This window comes from Martes martes, assembly GCF_963455335.1.
Source record: "Martes martes genome assembly, chromosome: 4".
Classification (NCBI taxonomy): Eukaryota; Metazoa; Chordata; class Mammalia; order Carnivora; family Mustelidae; genus Martes; species Martes martes.
The window spans coordinates 45,402,784-45,424,506 of NC_137891.1; the positions used below are offsets into that span (position 1 = coordinate 45,402,784).

General features: G+C 35.8%; 1 protein-coding gene across 1 annotated transcript; it reads left to right on the plus strand.

The window, feature by feature from the left end:
- Positions 1–226: 226 nt before the first annotated feature.
- CALB1 (calbindin 1) lies at positions 227–21,060 on the plus strand. Its single transcript, XM_080802118.1, has 11 exons — positions 227–514; positions 1,044–1,120; positions 5,104–5,178; positions 13,293–13,376; positions 13,488–13,544; positions 16,464–16,541; positions 18,879–18,934; positions 19,229–19,268; positions 19,397–19,450; positions 20,299–20,370; positions 20,707–21,060. Exons 1-11 carry the CDS (start codon positions 436–438, stop codon positions 20,818–20,820), a joined length of 786 nt encoding a protein of 261 aa, XP_080658244.1. The 5' UTR covers positions 227–435; the 3' UTR covers positions 20,821–21,060.
- Positions 21,061–21,723: the final 663 nt, after the last annotated feature.

Here is a 21,723-nt window from a genome sequence, read left to right on the forward strand (position 1 = left end):
CTGTTTTCAGGCTTCAGTCTCTGAGCTAAGGATCTCCCACCACCTGCTGCTTCCTACACTCTAAAACTCCTGCTCCAGCAAGCTTTCCTGCGAGGAGAGGAGAAAACTGGGAGGGGAAAAAGGTTGATGTGAGCTAGAGGCGGGAATGAGGAATGGGAGGCAGGAGGAGGCGTGGCCCGGCTCCGCTGTCAGGATAAATACTGAGAACTGGGTGCGGGGTGTGGAGAGAGAACTCGGGAAGACCGCCTGAGAAGAGCAGCACCGAGGACAGCTCCCGGCAGCGCCCGCCCCCGTCTTCCTCCGCAGAGCTCTTTCACACACACACACGCACATACACACACACACACACACACACACCCTGAGGTTTTTGCTCACCCCACACTCGCACTGACACACACACACGCATACTCATACACGCACACACTCGGCTGTACAATGGCAGAATCCCACCTGCAATCCTCCCTGATCACAGCCTCACAGTTTTTCGAGATCTGGCTTCATTTCGACGCAGACGGTGATTATCTCTCTCTTTAACTGTTTGAAGACCCCACGTCCCTGCCCTTTTCTATCCTTTTCCCTCCCCTGAGCCTCCTAATCCTATTTTCCCTCGTTTCTTTACTTCTTCCCCCACCTCCCTAATCTTGTCTCTCCCGCTTCCTCTCAAACCATCAACTTGAAAGTTTATATGTGTTTTTCTATGTTAGCCCAAAACCTTCAACTTTTTTTTTCTCTCCAAGAATGCTAATAGTAGGAAGGCGGGGGAGGAGGAGAGTGAGAGAGAACGAGCGGAGATAAGGGGACACCACACCCTAAAGTTTCTCTGGCTATACTTAACGTCTGTACCTTCCTTCTTTTCCCTTAGGGGGTCCAAACTTTGACACAAGGAGAGGGCTGCGCTACTCGTTCCGCATCCTTTCAGAGTTAATCAATGTACGGGCGAGAGAGCTTTTCAGGTGGCCAGAACTATAGCTGTTATGGAAATTGAAAGGGGAGGAAACTCAGAATGAGATGTCTGATACCTGGGTGCCTCTTTGTCTTTTCAGGAAGTGGCTACTTGGAAGGAAAGGAGCTGCAGAACTTGATTCAGGAACTCCAGCAAGCACGAAAGAAAGCTGGATTGGTAGGTTTAAGTTTGCAACCAAGGAAAAAGACCTTCAACCTTAAAACAGAAATATTCTGAAGTTTTCATAATGAGCCATCGGAGATCTTTCCAGGGAATGCAGATTTATTGACTTGAGAAAGGAGAGGAAAAGCACCTTTCCGAATGGGGGGGGGGGGGGGATGAGAAGGGGAGAGAAAGAGATCCCCTAAAGGGAAAAACCTTACACTATGAAATCAGAGCTTTTAAAATATAGATTCTATACTTGTACTTGCTTTAATAATGCTTAAAAGTGTGGGTGCACGAGATCTTTTAGCAGATCACCTCCTCTTCGATCGAGTTCTACAAGGTAATTTTTAACTTCTCTTTAACTGCGTGAGAAGGGGGGTGGGGCGGAGAAATACATTTCTGCCCCTTGGTGGTCAGGCAACAGATCTGCAGATTATGGATCTCTTGTTTTATTGCTACTTATTTTGAGGTTTGATGTGGTTGGACAGATAAGAAAATGTTCTATCTTGACCTTTCTCACTGGGGGAAAGTTGGACAATTTGTAACATAATAATGAGCAAGAACTTAACAAGAAAGATGTTCGTTTCTGTTAAGAGGGAGAAACCCAAAAGTCAGAGATGTAAAAAGTAAAACAATTTTAAGAATTTCATATATTTTTAAAAAGCAAAGCTATACTCTGATTGAAAACAACTAATGGGGTCTTGAAAGCAAGGTATATTTGTGATTTAAGCCATTAGGTAATTAAATAAATGACAATTCTTACCAATTATGAATAACTTCCTGTGGGCTTAAATTTACCTGTTAAGATGTTCTCAGCATAAAAATAAAGTATACCCGGGTTTAGAACATAGATGGGATGATCGTACAGAGGAAAATAGGACAAGAATTTTACTAGTATACTGGGGTTTATGTAAGACTACATTTCAGAAGACTGTGTTGGATTTGGGCTAGTTAGAGGTTAATGATTTTGGCCTTTTAACTACTGGCTAGAGATTTTACATTACATATTATATATAACTTTTATGTCTTTAGAGGAAAACATAGATGTATGTGATCTTTAGCAGATCACCTTAAGCACTGACGTATGTATAGATATTTTATAAATATGTTACTAACAGAGTTATACTTTTTTTCTATCTAAACTGAAAATTGTGTAATATACATCTCTGTACAACATATTCAAAAGACTATCAGAGGACTCTAAAATGTATTATAATGTATTACAGAACTATCAGTTGCTAAAATCATGGACTGAATGGATTTAAAACCAGATAACACTCTGGGGATTGTTTTACCCAGATTTAATATTATATAAACCTGAAAGGATCAAATAAAATAGGAAATGTTTTTTACTCTCTCTCTACACCCTCCCCTCCTTATATATTATCATAAATTCATGTAATATTATAGTTCTATATATTTTTGACTAATAAAGCAAAAACAATTCCTTATTTCATTTAAAATATCTGTTTGGAATAATCTTACTTGCCATATAGTTTCAAATTAAAACACTGAAAGACACTTCTAGTAGCTAAATGATTATATTTTTATTGTTTTAGAATTTTAATATGTGATTTATTTTATTTTATTTATTTATTTATTTATTTATTTTATTTATTTTATTTATTTAGAAATTCAGATATTTAGAAACTATATTTTTTGAGATTTTTCTTTTCCCATTTAAATATTTGTACTGTTTTGTAAACAAATAACTTCATGTTAGAGTTCTAAAGATTTAAAAGTTTTTTTCTACTGTCCGGGCTCCAATTTTAAGCTATTGGAAATTCTAATTATTAGGTATTAATCCAAAAATAGCAGACTTGAGCACAGGTATGAGATTATATTAAGTTGCTTATTATGTTGATTGTTGAGTATTTTTCTGGGTTATGTGTATAGGCTTTGGATAGTTAAAATCTAAATTGAGATCTAGACTGAGAGGTTCATGTACTGGACAAATACGTCCCTATACTACTGGCCTCATTGTAGTAAACCCTTTCTTCTTTTTTTTGTAGAACATAAAGACTAATCTTAAAAACCAGGTTTCTTTTCATTTCTGGCCACAGGATAACGAATTTCATTGTATTCATGGAAGCACTATTTGGGTTGTCGTATTATTACTGTAAAATTTTAAAAATTTCACTAATTATAAGTGAATATAACATTTTTTGAAAGCTTTTATTTATTTGAAAGAAAGGGGGAGAGAGAGAGAGCACAAGCAGGAGGACTGGCAGAGGGAGAGGGCAAAGCAGGCTCCCTTGAGCAGTGAGTCAGCCATGGGACTCCATCTCAGGACCCTGGGATCATGACCTAAGTAAAGAAGGCAGATGCTTAACCTACTGAGCCACTCAGGCACTCCAACTGAATATAACATTAATGAAATATAAAAACCCAAAATATTCTCAAAGCTACCCTTTTATATTAAACATGGTATTTTGTCTTTAAATTTGCATTTTTGTGAAGCTTGATTTTATTATTATCATTGTCATTACATTTTGTACTCTTTAAAACCTAGATTTTGACATAATTACCACCCAAGAAGTTCACAAACTAAATGTCATGTCTGCTAGTTAAACTAGTGGTACTATGTGATTTTTGAGATTTAAAATCAAATTATTTGTTTTTGTTTACTTTAAGGTATGTGCAAAAAACAAAACTGAAGATCCCACTAATGCCAAGGGATGAACTCTTTCCTTCTCTTACTGCTGTAATAAAATTTAATAAATGCAAATTACAATTAAACCATAGAACAGTTTTGTTTCGAAGACTACTTTATAATTAAATTGTTTGATTACCATTTGTTACTTCAGTTCTACTAAAAATATTTACTTTGGTTCAAAAAGAATTCTGCAATAACTAGTAGTAATGATATTCAGCTTCGATATGACTCTTGAACTATATTAACCTACCTATCCCTAAAGCAAACTCATGGGCTAGATAATACCATCATCTTGTTATGATAAAAACTGAGACCTTAATATACTTTCCCAAGGACATAGAATAGGATATTAGTAAAGGCTGACCTATTTTAAATTGGCTTCAGTTGATGCAACAGGGCTATCTAAAATGGGCTATGTTGGAGACCCAAGGGTATAAATTCAACTTCCTGAATATTAGTTCTATATTCAGATCACTAGTTTACAGTTCATAGCCCTCTAATCTGTCAATATGTGAAGAGATTATGTAAGCAATAGAATAGATTGGACAAAATAATTCAAATGAGATGAAAGCATTCATTTTGTCCCTCTTAAACATATCTTCTTGTACTAAAATACATGGGAAAGAAACCATCTCAGGAAAAAATGGAAACACTGGAAAATTACTCTCTAAGTTATTCTGGGAGGCAAAGATCCTGAACATATAACCAATAGCTTTCAATAAGATCATCAAAATTTTCTGTCTCTAATGAAAGTACAAATTGGTAAAGTCATTTTTTTAATCTGAATAATTTTTTTTAATTTAATTGTTCAATGTATTTAATCAGTAAATGCCACTTCTGTGTTGGGAACCTGAAGATACTAGAAACATTGAAGAGTGACAATGTGAGGCACTCTTCAACATTCACATTTCTTGCTTGTCCAAACTGAAAACACCTATTATTACTTCCCATGGATAAACATGTTAAAATAAGGAAAATGTTATAGGGAAAAATAAGAATATTTCCTGAAGGAAGCAATGTTTAAAGTACATTATATTTAAATTCGCTAACAGCTATGAACTGAGTAATTCTGACTACATTTTCAAAGGATAGCATATTCTCAAAACTAAAGAAGATAAATCAGTAATTGATTCAGAAATGATAATAGTAACCCTTTCATTTGAAACCAGTAAATACTGTGTATCAGTTATATCTTCAGTTTTCATGAGAGTAGTTCATCAGTGTGCATAATTCTAAATGGTTTTAATTCCAGTTTTTCTTTGCAGAAGTTATTAACATATCAGAAGCATAATTGGTAGTTTTTTTTAAATAAACTTCTTACCTTTTGATATAATTTTAGGAGTTATCACCAGAGATGAAAACCTTCGTGGATCAGTATGGGCAGAGAGATGATGGTAAAATAGGAATTGTAGAGGTAAGGAACTTAGTATTTTTCTGATATTTTTTAATAAATGAGCTTTATTTTGTACTTCAATCCAACTCAGACAGAATATGACAAGATCAATTTGGAGAGGCTTATTTTGCCTGAGTAAAATGTTATCTTCTATTCAAAATTATAAAATCAAAATGCTCAAAAAGAAAGAGACCTTAGAGTTTGCCTAATCCAGAGCCTAAATATAATACATTATGAAACCAAAATGTGGAGAGGTGAAATGATTTGCCTTTGGTTATGTGCCTATTTGCTGGCATCAGTACAGTTAGAAGCCCAGGTCCCAGACACCTGGACGAGTACCTTTGCCATTACATTACCCTGCCTCACTTGGATAAAACACCAACAAAGTACATGGTTCACTGGTATTTCTTACTTAACAGCATACAGTTTTCTGTGTATTTATAATCACTATGACGATGGCAGAAAGCTGCATCCTGGTTCCTGAAATTCTATTTTAGATTGGCAGTTGACCTTAGTAAAAACAAAGAACTAAAGTTAATGAATATTTTATGATGTGTTATAGGTAAGGATTTCTTCTGAGTCTCTAAAAGATAAATTTGTGGGTGTCAAATCCTATCTTCTGACGAGGACTATTCCTATGGAGGAAAATTTTGTTTATGAGTCAAGGAAGCCAGACTTTGACTATGCATCAGCTCTTCAGCATTCTCAGATTTGTGCAAGAGCTGTTCTTTTCCTTACTTGTACTTTCTGAAGCTCTGGTGTCTCAGCTACTTGATCTCTGCAACCTATTAGAGATATTGAGTGGACAGCTTTGTCCAGAAAAATTAATAGGTGATATTTTAAAATATGCCAAATCAAAAGTATAATTATATTATTATAATATTCTTAGTGTATTAGGTTGTGATGTAGTCTGGCCGTCAACAACATGTAGTCATAATTTACCTTCGATTCAGAGAATTAACTTGGCTTTCAATTAATTGATCTTACAGGACATCTGTCATTCAATGTGAAATGCTTATTTTTAAGCAGCTACCTACAAAAGGAGTTAAGAAAGGACATACTATTATTACCTTTGTAATTAAAACATTTCCCTGGAGTATACACTTTCCCCTTTGCCTTTGTATAACCCATTACAATATAAATAGATAAATTAACGGTACTGGGACTTACAGATTGACATAGATGTAAACTCATCAAGATATGAAATCATTAAGGAAAAGAAAATAACTTTTAAAAGACCATAAATGAGATGAGGTAAATCTATTCAAAGTGAATTGGAAAATCTAAAATCAGTGAAATTATAGATGTGGTTATTTCAAAGCTTGACATACTTTATAATTCCAGTAGAGGAAGGACCATCATCTGATATTTAACATACTTCACCTTAAAGGACTCCAATGGTCTCAGCTATTTATTTTACTTAATTTCTTCAGTGAGAGTAAATTAAACAACAGTATAAAAAAAATTGTGATCCAATTCACACGCATTTCACACTTTCAAAAGGACTCGATGAATCCGTTTGAATCCAGGTTTTACTATACATGGTAGAGTATCACCACTTATGAATTATAATTTGAAGCCATATTTGAATGAGAGCCTGGGGGCCACTAGCAGATGCATTGTCCTAGAAGTTGGAGGAAAGAAATTTCTCTAGAAGTTTTGAGATAATAAACTACTATAGAAAAGTTTTATGTGTGAGAAAAGATAGGTAATAGATGAGGATAAAGAAGGTAATGAAGGCTAAAATGAAGAATTGAGAAATTTTATAGTAATCACAGTAAGAAAATTTACCATAATATGACAATATACAATTTCTAAAATGCATTCTCTCGTTTGATCCTTGTGACAAAATAAAGGAAGTCTAATTTATAGCATAAGGACCTATTTTATAGCTGGGAAATCTGTGGCTTCAGTAGAATTTGACCAAAGAAAAAATAAGAAATAAATGGTGAAGCAGCCAGAACCCAGTCGTGTTCCTCTATACTACTCTACCTTTTTTAAATAATAAATAATCTGTGCATCTTCAGCATTAAAAGAAAATAGTTCCAGGCTTCAGTTGGTTGATTACCTAGGGAAAGGCTTTATGTTTAGCTTGGTTGAACAGGATGCATGAAATACAGAGGAGTTATCTAGTCAAAGCATTTGAAACATGATTTGGGCAAAACTTACAGAACAGCTGAAGAAGACAGAGTTTAAAGGGAGAAAAACTTTCAAATAAATTCTTATGTGTCTCACTTAACTAACTATCCCAGGACACAGAATTTTTTGCCTGATGGGACTCCTGGGGAAAACTAGCCCAAACTCCTCATTTTAAGGATGAAGAAACTGAAACCCAGAAAGCTTAAATGCTGTATCCATGGTCCCAGTGGCAGGGAGTGACAACATGTGTATGCAAGCCTAGACCTGACCATGATTCCAAAATTCTTTTCATTAATCTGAGTTATCAGCCACATGCAAGAGGAGGGGTAGAATGGGGATTAGTTGGAGAGAAGAGCATTAGAATGGGAGAGCGGAAAGAATGACCACTGCAGGTGTTCATCGGCATGTCGATTAGGTCTAGAGTGGGTAAGTAGGAGTGAAGAGAGTAAAGAGAGGTTCTGAAAATCATTGGAAAGAAGAAATTGAAAGTTAGAGATTATTTGTCATAAATGAGGAGAGGAAGAGTGGGAATGCCCAAATTTATAACACATCCTCGCGTGTCCACTAGGAAGTTGAATAAAATGAAGTTCATCTTTTTTTTTTTTTTCCCCCAACTGGACATATATCACTTGCTAAGAAATCCTATATATAACATGGGACACAAATACACACACTCCAGCCAGCCATGATGGAATGGGAAACCCCATGTTTTCCAAATTTATGATAATCTACCTAGTCACATCAAGGTAATGTCGCTTTATTGCTCAAAGGGAAAAGAAGTTAGTTGTTCCTATATATTTAGGCATACAGATGGGATCCTCAAAAATCTAATTAAGGCAAACCAAATGATATTCATGTGGTAGTCTGCTCTCCTATTGGAAATGAGCGAAAGTGATTTGACTTTAATTGAAATGTGTTGTTCAAAAGATCAGAAGATATAGTGATTAATTTTCAGAGTTCTATCCTGAAATGGACTGACCTTGCAAACAACCTGCTTTTGCTGTCCAGAAATATGTAAAATGAAGGGTAGTATATAGATGTCGTTCTTCTGAACTTTTAAAATTTCATGTCTTTAGATTTTAAAATTCACACAAATACAGTTCATTTATAAAGAGATTGTTCATATGAACTCAAAACAGGAGCACTGAAATTCTGAGATACTTTAACAAACACCATGACAGTCGAAAAGTGTTCTAAATTTATTCAGGCTAATAGCTTTATTGCAGGGAAGGCTGGTTAAAATAATTAGAAAGGAATACTGAATGATTCAGCAGATAAGTACCGGAGAAGAAATTTCTAGTAAGTATAGATAATCTCCCTTAGTAGGATATCAACTCTCTGAGTTTTTCCACCTAATCCCTTGGGCAACGTGTGGGAAACTACCATTCTCTTCAGTTTTTTTTTTTTTTTTTAATTTGTCCAGGTCAGTGCATACAGTGGAAAAAAAAATAGATCTAAAAGCTATTTTAATCCTAAAACTGTAACATCTCTCCCAGGGAGGCAGACAATATTTTCCCTCTTTTCTTCCACAGTAGGATTTGAGCATGTAAGTTTAGCTATAGTGAATGTAATTTTTCAAAACAGACTACTTTTTCACCTCAGAATTTGGGGAAATGATGAACAGTAAAATCAGATTAAAAAGTTCCCTCCAGATAAATAATTTTCAATGATTTGGAAAAGGTTTTTGATTGGAGATTTTAATGGAGCATGATGGTTAAAGACAAAGGCTTCAAAAGTCAAGAAAGTCAGATGGTCAGATTTTTCAAATCTGGTTCACACTAAATGATAGCAATTCATTTATCCTCTCTGCCTGTTTCTTTGTAAAGAAGGACGGTATATAAGTACCAACATCAAATGTGAGAAAGCAAGTCAAACAAATACATCAACCTGGCACACTGTAGTAGTTGCTATCATTATTAAAAAAAAAAAAAAAAAAAAAAACTGAAAATCTACATCATTCTTCTGAAGACCAAGACTTTTAACAACTTCTTATATAATTTTTCATATTGAAATTATTAAACTCAACTGGCCTTAAATTTATGTAAGATTATTTGCTTTCCAAATTTCTTAGAATCACTTAATTGCCTAGGAAGAATACTTCTCTGGTTTCCAAATGAAAGAACTGAATGCTCTGTTAATACGTGTTGAAGGAGGTTAACATGCACCACCAGTGTCTTTAAGAATTGTGCTTCATGTGTGCTTTGACTTATGTAGCTTGGTCACTTATGTTTTTAGTAAAATTGCCCATTGTGTGTGCTCTCTTTGTAACTAATACTTGAAATTTATCACTACATCTCCTTTTTTGAAATTGTGGGAATAATGTTTGAAATTATCTGCTTCCCTATGAGGTCCTTACCCACAGTGACTATGAATCTCCAGTATCTAGCACAGTGCCTAGGAGGTTCTGAATCATAGCTATATGAGCTATAGCAAAGAACTTCAGCCTGCTCCAAGATATAAGAAGAGGGTTCTACATTATGCCTAGGAATAGAAAAAAGTGTAAAAACCCTGTGACATGTTCAGTTCCCTGGGAAGCAGATCTAAGTCGAAAATGAGCAATACGTAAATTTATTAGGAGGTGCTCTTAGGACCAATACCTGTTGAGGGGAAATAAAAAGAGCAGGACTGGGCAGAGGGAGACAGTGGCCCGTGATACAGTCTCGGACTATATAGCAGAGGCTTCAGCTGACCCTACAGCAGACTTGAAAACTGTAACGGCTCCTCACAGAAGTCCCAAATTGAGTGACAGGGCTGTGCCTTTTTCTCTTCATGTGGATCAGTCATAGGACACAGTATCCTTGGGAAGGCAGCTCTCTTCAGCCTAGATAATCTCCCAAAGGCACCCCAGAGGCTCTCCCAAAGTAACCCTCCCAGCACCTTTTACAGGAACCTCTGAAGGAGGATCACAATATCCACCCCAAATCTTTCCACAATTCAGTAATAAGTTATTTGAATTATCTCCAAAGGAACTTGAGTTAGAGCTTATGATGACCCTAGGCCATAGTCCATTGCCTTCATTCATAAATTCAATAAGGTATTTACTGACATTTTTGCAGGTGCTGGGCAAAGAAACAGTAATAAGACACAGACGCTATCCTCAAGATGTATGTAGTTTTCATATATCTAGGAGAGACAGGCAACTTTTACTTCCCCATCTCAGTGACAGGTATCAGTTCTCACACCTGAAGCTCTGAGGAATTCTGGTTACAGTCATCCGCCTTCTCATTGTTGCCTTGATATTCTTCCCTCTTTTCCAAACCATAACGAAGTTTTGAGAGTTCATAAAAGAACAGTCAGGCAGCCCAAGGATTAAGAACCAGTAACCTTGGATCAGGCAATACTGACTATTTCCATGGACAGCGGGGACTTAGCAAATCTGAGAATAAAGCCGCCTTACTTGACACCTTCAATAAAAGACCTCTCCTACTTTGTAGAAATGCTCTAAGACACTAGTGCTGGAGAGTTACTGCACCCAGCTCTGAAATTTGAACATTGATTCCCAGTATATTGATGGAAGCGTCAACAGAAGGACCAAAGGTGAAACATACCTTTAAAAAGATGATTTATGTTCACTACAGTTACATCCTATCCACACATATTCATTGCTTCTCTTTTAATGGTTAGCTTGTTTCATTATAATCTTTTACATGTTTGAGATGCATTTCTAATGATTAAAATAGGATGGCTATATATTCAATTTAACATTAACAGTTCAAACTAATAGATTCAAAATGTGCATGTAGATATGGTATTTTTTTTAAATAAATGAAACCGAGGAGGACCAAAATGGCATGGGAAAAGAAATACACATTTTTACTATATATGCAGAACAATTTTACCATCTCTATATTTGACATTCTAGAGACCTCTAAATTTTATGCCAGTCATACAAACTTTAATTTTTGAGACAAAAATGGTTAAATTTGCCCTTATTTTACACTTAGTAATTACTTACTAGTTCATTCTTTTATTTTTTTCTGTGTGTAATTTTTTTTTTTAAGAAGAGTTATGTTTCGGTGAAAATACTGCTATTAAAATTCAAGCAATATAGAAAATTGCAATGAAGATAGTAAAAACAAATACTACAAATCATGTTAAGTAGGTAGTTTTAATGAAGTAAAATTCTCAACCGTTCCCCAGCATTTAGGTCAGGCATATAACGCACTGAGGACCACCCTAGGCAAATAGGAGATTCAGACAAAGCATGGTCCCTGCCCTCCAGAAATGGATGGTCCAACAATAGCTTACAAAGTGGTATCTGACAAGTTACATACCGATAACTAAAAGAATTGGCATTAGCTATTTCCTATTTCCCAAATGAATGCTTATGTAAATGCACAACTATACTAGTGACCTTTGTTTCAAAATAAGAAAAGGTCTTCTGAGGAGTCATATTAACATTCTAATAAGATTTATGGCTCTGTTCCTTAGTTTCACCTCCATATGTAATGTCTATAAGCTGAATGGATCTAATTTGAGGTATTATTTTAAAGACATAAAAACAAGTTAAAGGACTTGTACATAAATTTGAAAAGATACATTTTATATTAAAAAGCTTTAATATACCTAAATGTTTAAAAAAAATTTTTAAAGGGTCATGCAGAGATAGATTTTCCTATGATTTGGTAGAAATTTTGGAATGGATACTGAACTTAGGGTTGATCCATATAAAGGTGCTTGGTCTAAAGCCCAGGGATGAGGGTCCATGCCTGAACTTCAAGGAAATTAGGTGAAACATTGTATGTATAGTTTCATTCTTTAATGGTGAAGATGTAGTGATTCTAACAGAGTCTCAAAGTCATTTTGAACCCAATACATTTAAGAGGCATTGGTTTCTACTTCGTAACTCCTTATTTTAGTGATGAAGGTACTAAGTTCCGGAAGTGGCTGAGGGAGTTGCTGGGGACCACAGCTAATTAGCAGCTGAGCCAGGAATAGAACCCATGCCTGCAGTGAGGCCATCAATCCAGCTCCCTCCCTCCCTGCACATAACAGATTACAGTCATCTTAAAATGGGTTCTGGAGCCCTGTTTTTTTTTAAAGAGAGAGAGAAAAAAAAAAAGAGGAGGCGGAGGGTTCTAAAGTTATAAAATGAGATCTAAGGAGACAGGTCATAGGGTCATGATATAGGGTCATAAACCCAAGCCCTGGATCCGAAGTGGACATCCTCTTAGCTAAAACCAACAATTTCAGAACTGTTTCTTCCTATTACTGTTCCATTTTCACTTTTCCTCGTGAATTGTCTTTTCCACCTCTCTTTCCACTGCTTTATAATAGTCTTCAGTTTATCCTTTAAAAAATAAAAAGATTTTATTTATTTATTTGGGGGGGGTGCAGAGGGAAAGGGAGAGGGAGAAGCAGATTCCCCACCGAGCAGGGAGCCTGACACTGGTGTGATCCCAGGACTCTGGGATCATGACCTGAGCTGAAGGTAGACTTTTAACCAGGTGAGTCACCCAGGCGTCCCCGTCTTCAGTTTATCTTCCCGTCTTCAGTTCATCTTGCATCTCTTAGGCTTTCTCCTCAGATCTGGGGATGCATTTTTTTCCTTCCTTCCTTTACCCTCCAGTCGCATTTTTCATAGTTTCTTTGCTTCTCCGTGTCATGTATGTCTCTACACATACCACATTCTTGCACCTTGAGAAGAGCAGCGGTGCTCTGTGGCACGGAAGGGATGAAGGGTTCAAGCCACCGGGATGAATCTACCTGGATATCCAGCAGATAAGGAGTGGTCAGACCTGTGTTACCTGAGCTTTCTGAACACACCTGCTGCAGCCACCTCACTGACCAGGCAGCCCCATCACTCAGGGGCACCCACGCATTAGAAAAGACAATGGTTCTCTGTGGGAACAAAGTATTAGAAAGGGAAGGTCAGTCCTAACGTTTTTCCTCTCCTGGTTTTCTAGGCAATAAAACTTCTTCTAATAAATATATTCAAGAAAACCAAGCAGGAAGTAATGATAAGGCTTGCTTACAACTTTTTGAATCTTTTCCAGTTGGCTCATGTATTACCCACAGAAGAGAACTTCCTGCTGCTCTTCCGATGCCAGCAGCTCAAGTCCTGTGAGGAATTCATGAAGGTAAAATAGAGCTCTGTCCATGAGTGAGGTCTTCAGAAAGTTACTTAGCGTAGGAGAATTGTTGTGTATTTTTTAATGTGTTTGGTTTTCCTTATCCAAAATTACTTACAGACATGGAGAAAATATGACACTGATCACAGTGGCTTCATAGAAACTGAGGAACTTAAGGTAAGCAAATAAAAACCTGTTTGTTTTTTTTTTTTTCTCTTGAACAGAATTATGAACTCTAACTTTTTAAAAACTTCCCACAAAAGAAACTTACATTGAGCAATGGCACATTTTCACCCACTCTTCCACATCGTTAATGAAGTACCAGATTAAAAAAGAGACATCAAGTACTTCTTCTAATTCTATTCAGGAATGCAAAAAAATTAGCATTTTCTGTGATATAAACAAGTTGTTATACTAGATAGACAGATAGAACAATAATATTCTAAGCCAAATAAGATGCTCCTTTTCATTGAAATTTGCCATTTTATTTTATAAATTAAACTAATATAAACAGATTTCTCTCTCAAGAGAAAGACAAAGAAACAATTGTTGGACACCTACAATATGTATGCACATTATTTTCTCGAATCTTCATGTGAGTTCAGAAATCACTACTACCTTCATGAGGAAAAAGATTAAGAGTTTAGTGATATAGTGAGGCCACACAGAAACACGATGCTGGGCTGCAATGTTTAAACCCAAACTCCTCTGCCTCCAGGTTCCCTACCCATTCCATAAAACCTCCTGCCTCTCAACAAGAACAACAAAGTCCTACTATAATCAGACTTCTGAAAAATTGTAACTTTGAAAATGAATTTGTCAGTTCATCTCTCCCAGATACACAGAAGAGCTGGTGGGGGAGGAAAAGATACGGAGGAGAAGCCAAAAAGATCTAAAATCAAGTTATTGTGTCTGCTTTTTTCTTCTTTTAAATGGGGATAATAATACTTTTCACTCAGATTTACTGTGAAGCTCGAGTGAAATTCTGTATATGAAAGATTTTGTGAAATACACATGGCACAATACATTGTATTACTCATTAACTCAATAATTTAGTAGTCTTTCCGAAGTATGGCAACATTCTTTCTGTCATTTCCTTAAATCAACCCCAAGATTTCTCAATCCAGAGACCCTATTTTGTCAATCTCCAGGATAGAGAGTAACTAAACAGGAGGCAAATTAATATACTTTTGTGGCAGGTATAGTATGAGGTACTTGCAATGTATTTTAAGATTTAATCCTCTCAGAAAACCTGCAAGACAGGTATTATCATTTCCATTATACAGAGAAACAAAGTTAGAGAGATTCGATTTTTCAAATTTACCTAGCTGCTCATGAAAGAATCTAGACTATCTGATAATGATTCTTGTCAAGTGTGGAAATAGGAATATCAAATTCAGTTTCCTTGTCATGGTTTAACATGGCTTGAGTCACAGACAATTTTAGAGATGGAACTAGGACGTTTGCACCACTGTAAAATTGCTCAAACAGAGTCAACAGCACCCTCTTGGAAATATAAACATTTCTAATGTGAAAACAATATATTTTATACAGACTTGCAGCACAACAACCTAGAACTCATGAGGTAACAGTTAAGCTATTGTGTCTTTATTCTATAGGACAAAAAAAAACAATCTTTTAAAAATCATTTCAAGTTCATCATGAAAACCTTAGCTCATTTCTAATACTGACCTTCTTTGTTCTACATTTTATTCTCAGAAAGAGATTCTAAATAGAAGTCCTCCTCTCTGGGGAATTTTGAAGATAAGTTGGTATTCTTTTTTAATGGATCTCTCATGAAAGCTAATTTTAAGATCCATAATAGAGTAAAACATCACTTGCTCTCAGACACGACTTTGAATCTCAGCGGCCCCAGGTTTCTCCCAGGCTATTTTTGTGACCACCATTTTAGTCTCTGATGAAGCTTTTTAACCCAATTAATCTCTGACAAAAGACTCATAAGGCTCAAAAATAAAATTCACCCCCAATACATAACTTTGAATTTTCCATGCTTCACTTTGGATTTGAAATGGAATGCTTGAAATGAAAATGCATTTAATCAAACCAAGAAAAAGGTCTCCTTCCTCAAAAAGAATAAAGTTAAACCAGCCCAGCAGAATTCGTACATTTAGGAAGAAGATAAACCACTGCAGAACCAAAGAAACCCAATCCTTCAGTATATCCAAACACAGTATCTGCTTAGTTTTCCATGACTGCATTAATTCATTTTTGGAAAAAAATAAGAGTCGCAAATGAACAGCTCTAGACAAAATGAATATTATATGCCTAAGTGTTAACACTGTCATTTATGTGGTTTTGGGAAAACTTCTAATTTATTTCTGTTTAAAAAAACTTAACTCCCTCCTAAACTCCAACTGTCAAATTAATAATGATCTTTTTTCATCCTTCCCACAATCTCTATTTTAATATGATTCACATACCCTTCAAGGCTTAGAGAACGTCATCTGTGGCCAACTGTCTTAGTCTGAACAGCCAGCTGAAGCTTTCTAACCAAGGTGTTTGGGACTGCATTCAGCCCCAAAGCTACATGACTGGCCCTTCAGAGAAACAAGCTTCCTACAATCTATAAACCTCATAGTTTGTGAGCACGGAAAATGCACTTCAAATGATAGCTCTCCCTCTGACTTGCTAATAATTTTCACTTCTGTTACAATGGCAGAGAGAGGGGCCCTTGTGTTTCTTATAGGAAAGCCATATGAGCTTGTATGAAGATATCATTATGTAGAAATGCAGCCATTGGGCTGGCTGGTATACAAGCTTGTACTCAGATTCCTACACAGTGTACAATCCAGATACACATTTCATTGAAGTCATAAAAGCAGTGCAACATAGACCACAACAGATCAGGTCTCAGTAAAAGGCAGATATCTTACCTGTCAGAGGCAACATCGTGGCTGGAATGCCAAGTGAACCAAGTGGCATAATCTCCCTTCTGAGGTCCTCTCCTCACCCAGTTCTATCCTCCAAAGGAGGCTTTCTTTGCATTCTCGGGACATTCCATTTCAAGGCAGGCTGAAATGGAAATAGATTATACATTACTTATGACACTTACCTGAGTGTTCTTTTTCTTAACAGAACTTTCTAAAGGACCTGCTGGAAAAAGCAAACAAGACTGTCGATGATACAAAACTAGCTGAGTATACAGACCTAATGGTAAGACTGATCTTGGAGAGATAGTAGCCAAGAGCCTATGAAATATTACTGTGTTCTTGTTAATTCTCAAGGCTATGGAGGATGAGATAAATAAACCATGTGGGCATCACATGCGTTTAGGTATCATTTCACTTGAAAAGTAAGGCCGAGGGAGTGCTGTCATCATTGGTTTAAGGCTTAACACATGAGCATTTCCTTTCTTTTGGAGGTAGGTAATTTATATCTATCAAAAGATCATTTTTCTTACAAAGCCAGTGTAATTATGTAATTTATACACATGTAAGTTACATTGTAAATACATAAATCAGATAACTAAAAACATTTTTTGAAGGTTCTGAATTTGTTTTTATCATGACTCACAAAATCATCAATTTTGTAAGAGTTTAAACAGAACTTACAACTACTTTATTCACTGAGCGACTAAAAAAAAAAAATGTGTATTTTAGAATACTGTCTTGGTGTTTGCGTGAGGAGTTCCAAATGTACCCTGAGCCTGATGCTATGAAAAACAGTGTAACCAAGATATCTTATAGAATGTTGATAATGAGCTAAGGAAACTGCTTTACACATAGAACCTTAATGTTTTTGGAATGAACAAGTTTATGAAGTTCTAGATAGAATAATCCAATGCCCATGGAGTTCATCAATTTCAAGTAGGTAGTTTCCTCATTTGACTCATAGCATTAGAACTATGAGGAAAAGTCTTTGCCAAACTGATTCAGCTATGGGTCAGTATTTTGGCAACATTATAATTTTTGAAATTCAGGCAAAATTTTTTAAATTGTCCAAATCAGTACATATATTTTACATGCTTTAAGTACTGTAAAGGTACAGTGAATTCTTACCTTACAGATTTACATAAATACCCCCACAATAGTGCATGTTATAGAAATTATGTTCTAGGCTTTTTAGTTACCCTGGGAAGTCATCTTATACAAGGCTTGATTATAAACCTCAGTTATGAGGTTTACTTTCAAACTGTGAGCCTACTTTTATGCAGAGGGGAAAAAAAAAACACTAGAACTTTACTATTGTCTTATTCACTGTAGAATGATATTATAAAGCGGGACTAATCTTTAATTTCAAAATTAAAAATTTTTCATTGCAAGAAAGCATCTCCTTTAATCCATAGCACTAGCATACAAATGTGTCACAGTGGGTACATCTAAGCTCTGAATAGCTTATGGGAAATGGAAAATAACCTACATTTATCAATTTTCTGTTTTGTGCCAGCCTTATGGGATGTCTATTTAAAGTAAGAACTCCTTTCAGGTAGAAATTTGAAGCAGTCTTTTAAAAACTACTCAGATGGGAGTTTTCCCCCTGTTGGACTGGCCTGGCATATCTCATTCAATGTCATAAACCAGTTCAAATCTGAGAGGCAAATTAATCAAGTACTAATTAAGATTTAAATATATATGTAGGGAAATAGTCCCCTATGGACACTAAATTGTGTGCTCAGGTGTCCAGTGTCTTGGGAGACAGTTTGTTGATATCAGAACTTATGGTCAACAATTTATAAAATGTGTCAGTATCAGACTGTGAAAAAATCTGCCTCCTACAAAGCATTCTTAGAACATTTCAAACCATACACTGTTCTTTTTCTCCGTAAAGAGACTTCACTAAACCTATAACCATTATGACCCGATCACATTTTTTGAAAAAACAAAAATAATGTCGCTTTTTCACATATGTAGCATGCAAACTTTATATATTTTAATATATCTCGTCGATAGGCCCTCATGTACAACAATAGTTGCTACTTTTAAAAACATTCATGCTTCCTGAATAAGAGTATGAGTGTATTTATATCTGGATGGGTCTTGGTGTATGATGTGAATGTAAGTATGGTGAGGAGGTATCTACTATCCAAGGAAAATAATTGAAAATTAGTCAAAAATTCTGTTCTCTTAAGAATTTATTCATACTATCTGCCTATTGCTTCTCTTTGTGATTTATGCTATAAAAGAGGGAGACCAATATTTATTTTCATATTATTGTTTGGAAAATTTTAGAATATACTTTACACTGCCAGACATCAACTCTCCCACATCTTGACACATACACATAGTTGCAAGAAAAATAAATTACAGTATTCCATAATCTAGCTAAGATCTTTATTACCTTGACTATTCTATATTATCCTGATAAACTTTGGCAATTGACCCAACTTATAGAACTGAAACTTTGCACTAGAAGTTTAATAAAAGCTAGTTTCTAGAATTTTACTGTCTATATGAGTAATTGATAACTCCAAATACTTTACTTTGAATTTTCTTCTCCTTCCTACAATAAATCATTCTTTACTGGTTACAATAATAACGTTCTGTCTTTCAGCTGAAATTATTTGATTCAAATAATGATGGGAAGCTGGAATTAACTGAGATGGCCAGGTGAGTTTAAGAAGTACACAGGTGGGGTACCTGGGTGGCTCATTGGGTTAAGCCTCTGCCTTCAGCTCCGGTCATGGTCTCAGAGTCCTGGGATCAAGCCCCACATCAGGCTTGCTGCTCGGTGGGGAGCCTGCTTCCTCCCTCTCACTCTGCCTGCCTCTCTGCCTACTTGTGATCTCTCTCTGTCAAATAAATAAATAAAATATTTTCAAAAAAGAAAAAAAAAAGAACACAGGTATTATAATAAATTGGTCCTTATCCAAAAAATCTAATCTATTATTTCTCTCTCAAAAGGTTACTACCTGTACAGGAGAATTTTCTTCTTAAATTTCAGGTATTTCTCTTTTCCCTACCATAAACAATATTTCCCTTGAAAAGTTAGACTGTGGGAGATTTGCCGAGGGAAACACAATGAAATAGAATAGTAACACTTTAACCTTTGCTCTCTTCTCTATCATCCAGGGAGTCAAAATGTGTGGGAAAGAGTTCAATAAAGCTTTTGAGTTATATGATCAGGTAAAAGTTCTTTCTTATCTATAATTTGGTTGTTTAGAAAAATTTGGAAAATGCTCACGGGGAAGAAACCCTAAAACTCAAGGTCCATTTTACAAGAAACATGAGCTATTAAAATTACTCAGCCAATTTACTCTTGTCATAGTATCTTGTCATATGGTGTTCGCAATTAGATGATTCTTGATTCAAGGCCCATGCTACAATGGATCTATTTTGAGGCTTTGAATAAGATACCAAACTCCTCTCACCCTCACTTTCCTCATTTGTAAACAGGAGATCATACCTACTTTCCAGGGTGGGATGAGGATTAAGTTAGTTGAAAATATTCAGGAGAATCCTCCCCATATAATAGATGGTAACATCATGTATATGAGGAAAGGCTGTTGGTGATGTCAGTAGTTACCATCATTTATTTTTTCCTAATTTCCCTACTCCTGGATCAAATCACTCCTCTGTGGGTCTGGCACATCTCTGCCACTACCTGGTGTGACATCAGCCTAGTCCCGCAGCTTCCCCAGGTCTCAGGGTCCATATTCACACGAACACACTTAACGACAACTTAATTACTTCAACAGGAAGGGGTACTGTTAACATAGAGTGAGACGTTATATATAAAAGTACTTCAAAAAGTTCCAAGTGTTTTTTAAATGTAAGGTGTTGCATGAGAGGCAATTCACATGTATTTTGGGCCTTTGGAGCAATGAAGAATTTGGAGGGTCTGACATTAAGATGTTGGAATATCTGCGAAGTATGCAGTAGGGAGACTTTCTGAAGAATCAGTTATTTCCGTTTTCTTACACCCCCTGTTATTGTGCAGTGGGTTGTATACTGGTTTATTTCTGCTCCCTCAGGATGGAAATGGATACATAGATGAAAATGAATTGGATGCTTTACTGAAGGATCTGTGTGAGAAGAATAAACAGGTAATCTAGTTACCATGCCACTCACTTTTTAAGCAGACTGTAAGGATCCATCTAGAAGCACCACACATCCGTTTTTGGAAATCTACTTTAAAGATTTATAGAGCAGCAGAAGTAGAATTCAATTCTTAACCTGATTTGGTACTGGCCTAAAACTGTGTAACTGTGATAAATAGATTTTTAAACAACCTTGCGATTATTCATATTTGTGGAAGAATTTAATCTACCTCTTAACGGATTGATGTAACAAGAAGTTTTCATCCTACATTTTATCACTTGACAGTGGTTAATTAACTTCCATATTTAGCTGGGTAACAATGCTATCTATATTCTATACAGGATCTGGATATTAATAATATTCCAACATACAAGAAAAGCATAATGGCTTTATCAGATGGGGGGAAGCTGTACCGAACGGATCTTGCTCTCATTCTCTCTGCTGGAGACAACTAGAGTTGGTGACCATGACCATTTACTAGCGATACATTGTATCTAACAATAACTGTGCACTATAAGGGAGTAGGCTGTATTTTCTTTTGTATCTGTAAATTTAACTGCATATAGATGATTACCCAGGATGTGTGGCACATTCTTTTCAGCTTGTTTCTACACTGTTTGTAATGTACAGTTTTTGTAACTACATGACTGAAAAAGGAGAAAGTCTCGGCTTAAGCCAGTCAATAGACCCAACTGAAAAAAAAAAAAATAACTGAACATATTCTTGCTTTCATAAATATAGTTGGACAAGATTTCCCTGAAAATTCCACTAGGATTAATCTCTAAAATTCTAGTCTCTGATGTGTAAATGCACATTTGTCACTAATTAGGAGAATTATACCTAACAAGTTACCATTTCAGACAATCATAGGTCTGTCCCACGAAATAGTCTTAAGCTGTATTTCCAGTTATTAGGAAGAATGTGCTTTTGCATCTAAAATACCAAAATATCAATCAATAGTTAGTTATTTGTGGCTCTATGAGGTTAACAGTCTCACTAGACAAGACTTAGTTAATTAATCAACAACACGTCTACTGCTTGAATCCATACCAAGCTATTGGTTCAAGTTAATCTGATGACAAGGAAAGGTAGCACAGATGACACAAATCTGTCTGATTCTACATCTGTATTTCCAAGAAGCCTACTGTCAGAGAGTATCACCTTAATCCATTTTCTAAACTGTTTTCACGTGTTGCAGATTATAATTATTCTAGTCAACTGCTGTTTTTATGTCATATTGTGTGATCTCTGATTAAATTATATATGCCTAGTATCCTGGTGTCTACTTTGCATACTTCCTGGATTTTCTTCCTATGTAGAACTGTCCATTTCCACCAAGGGTATCTGCTGCCTCTGAA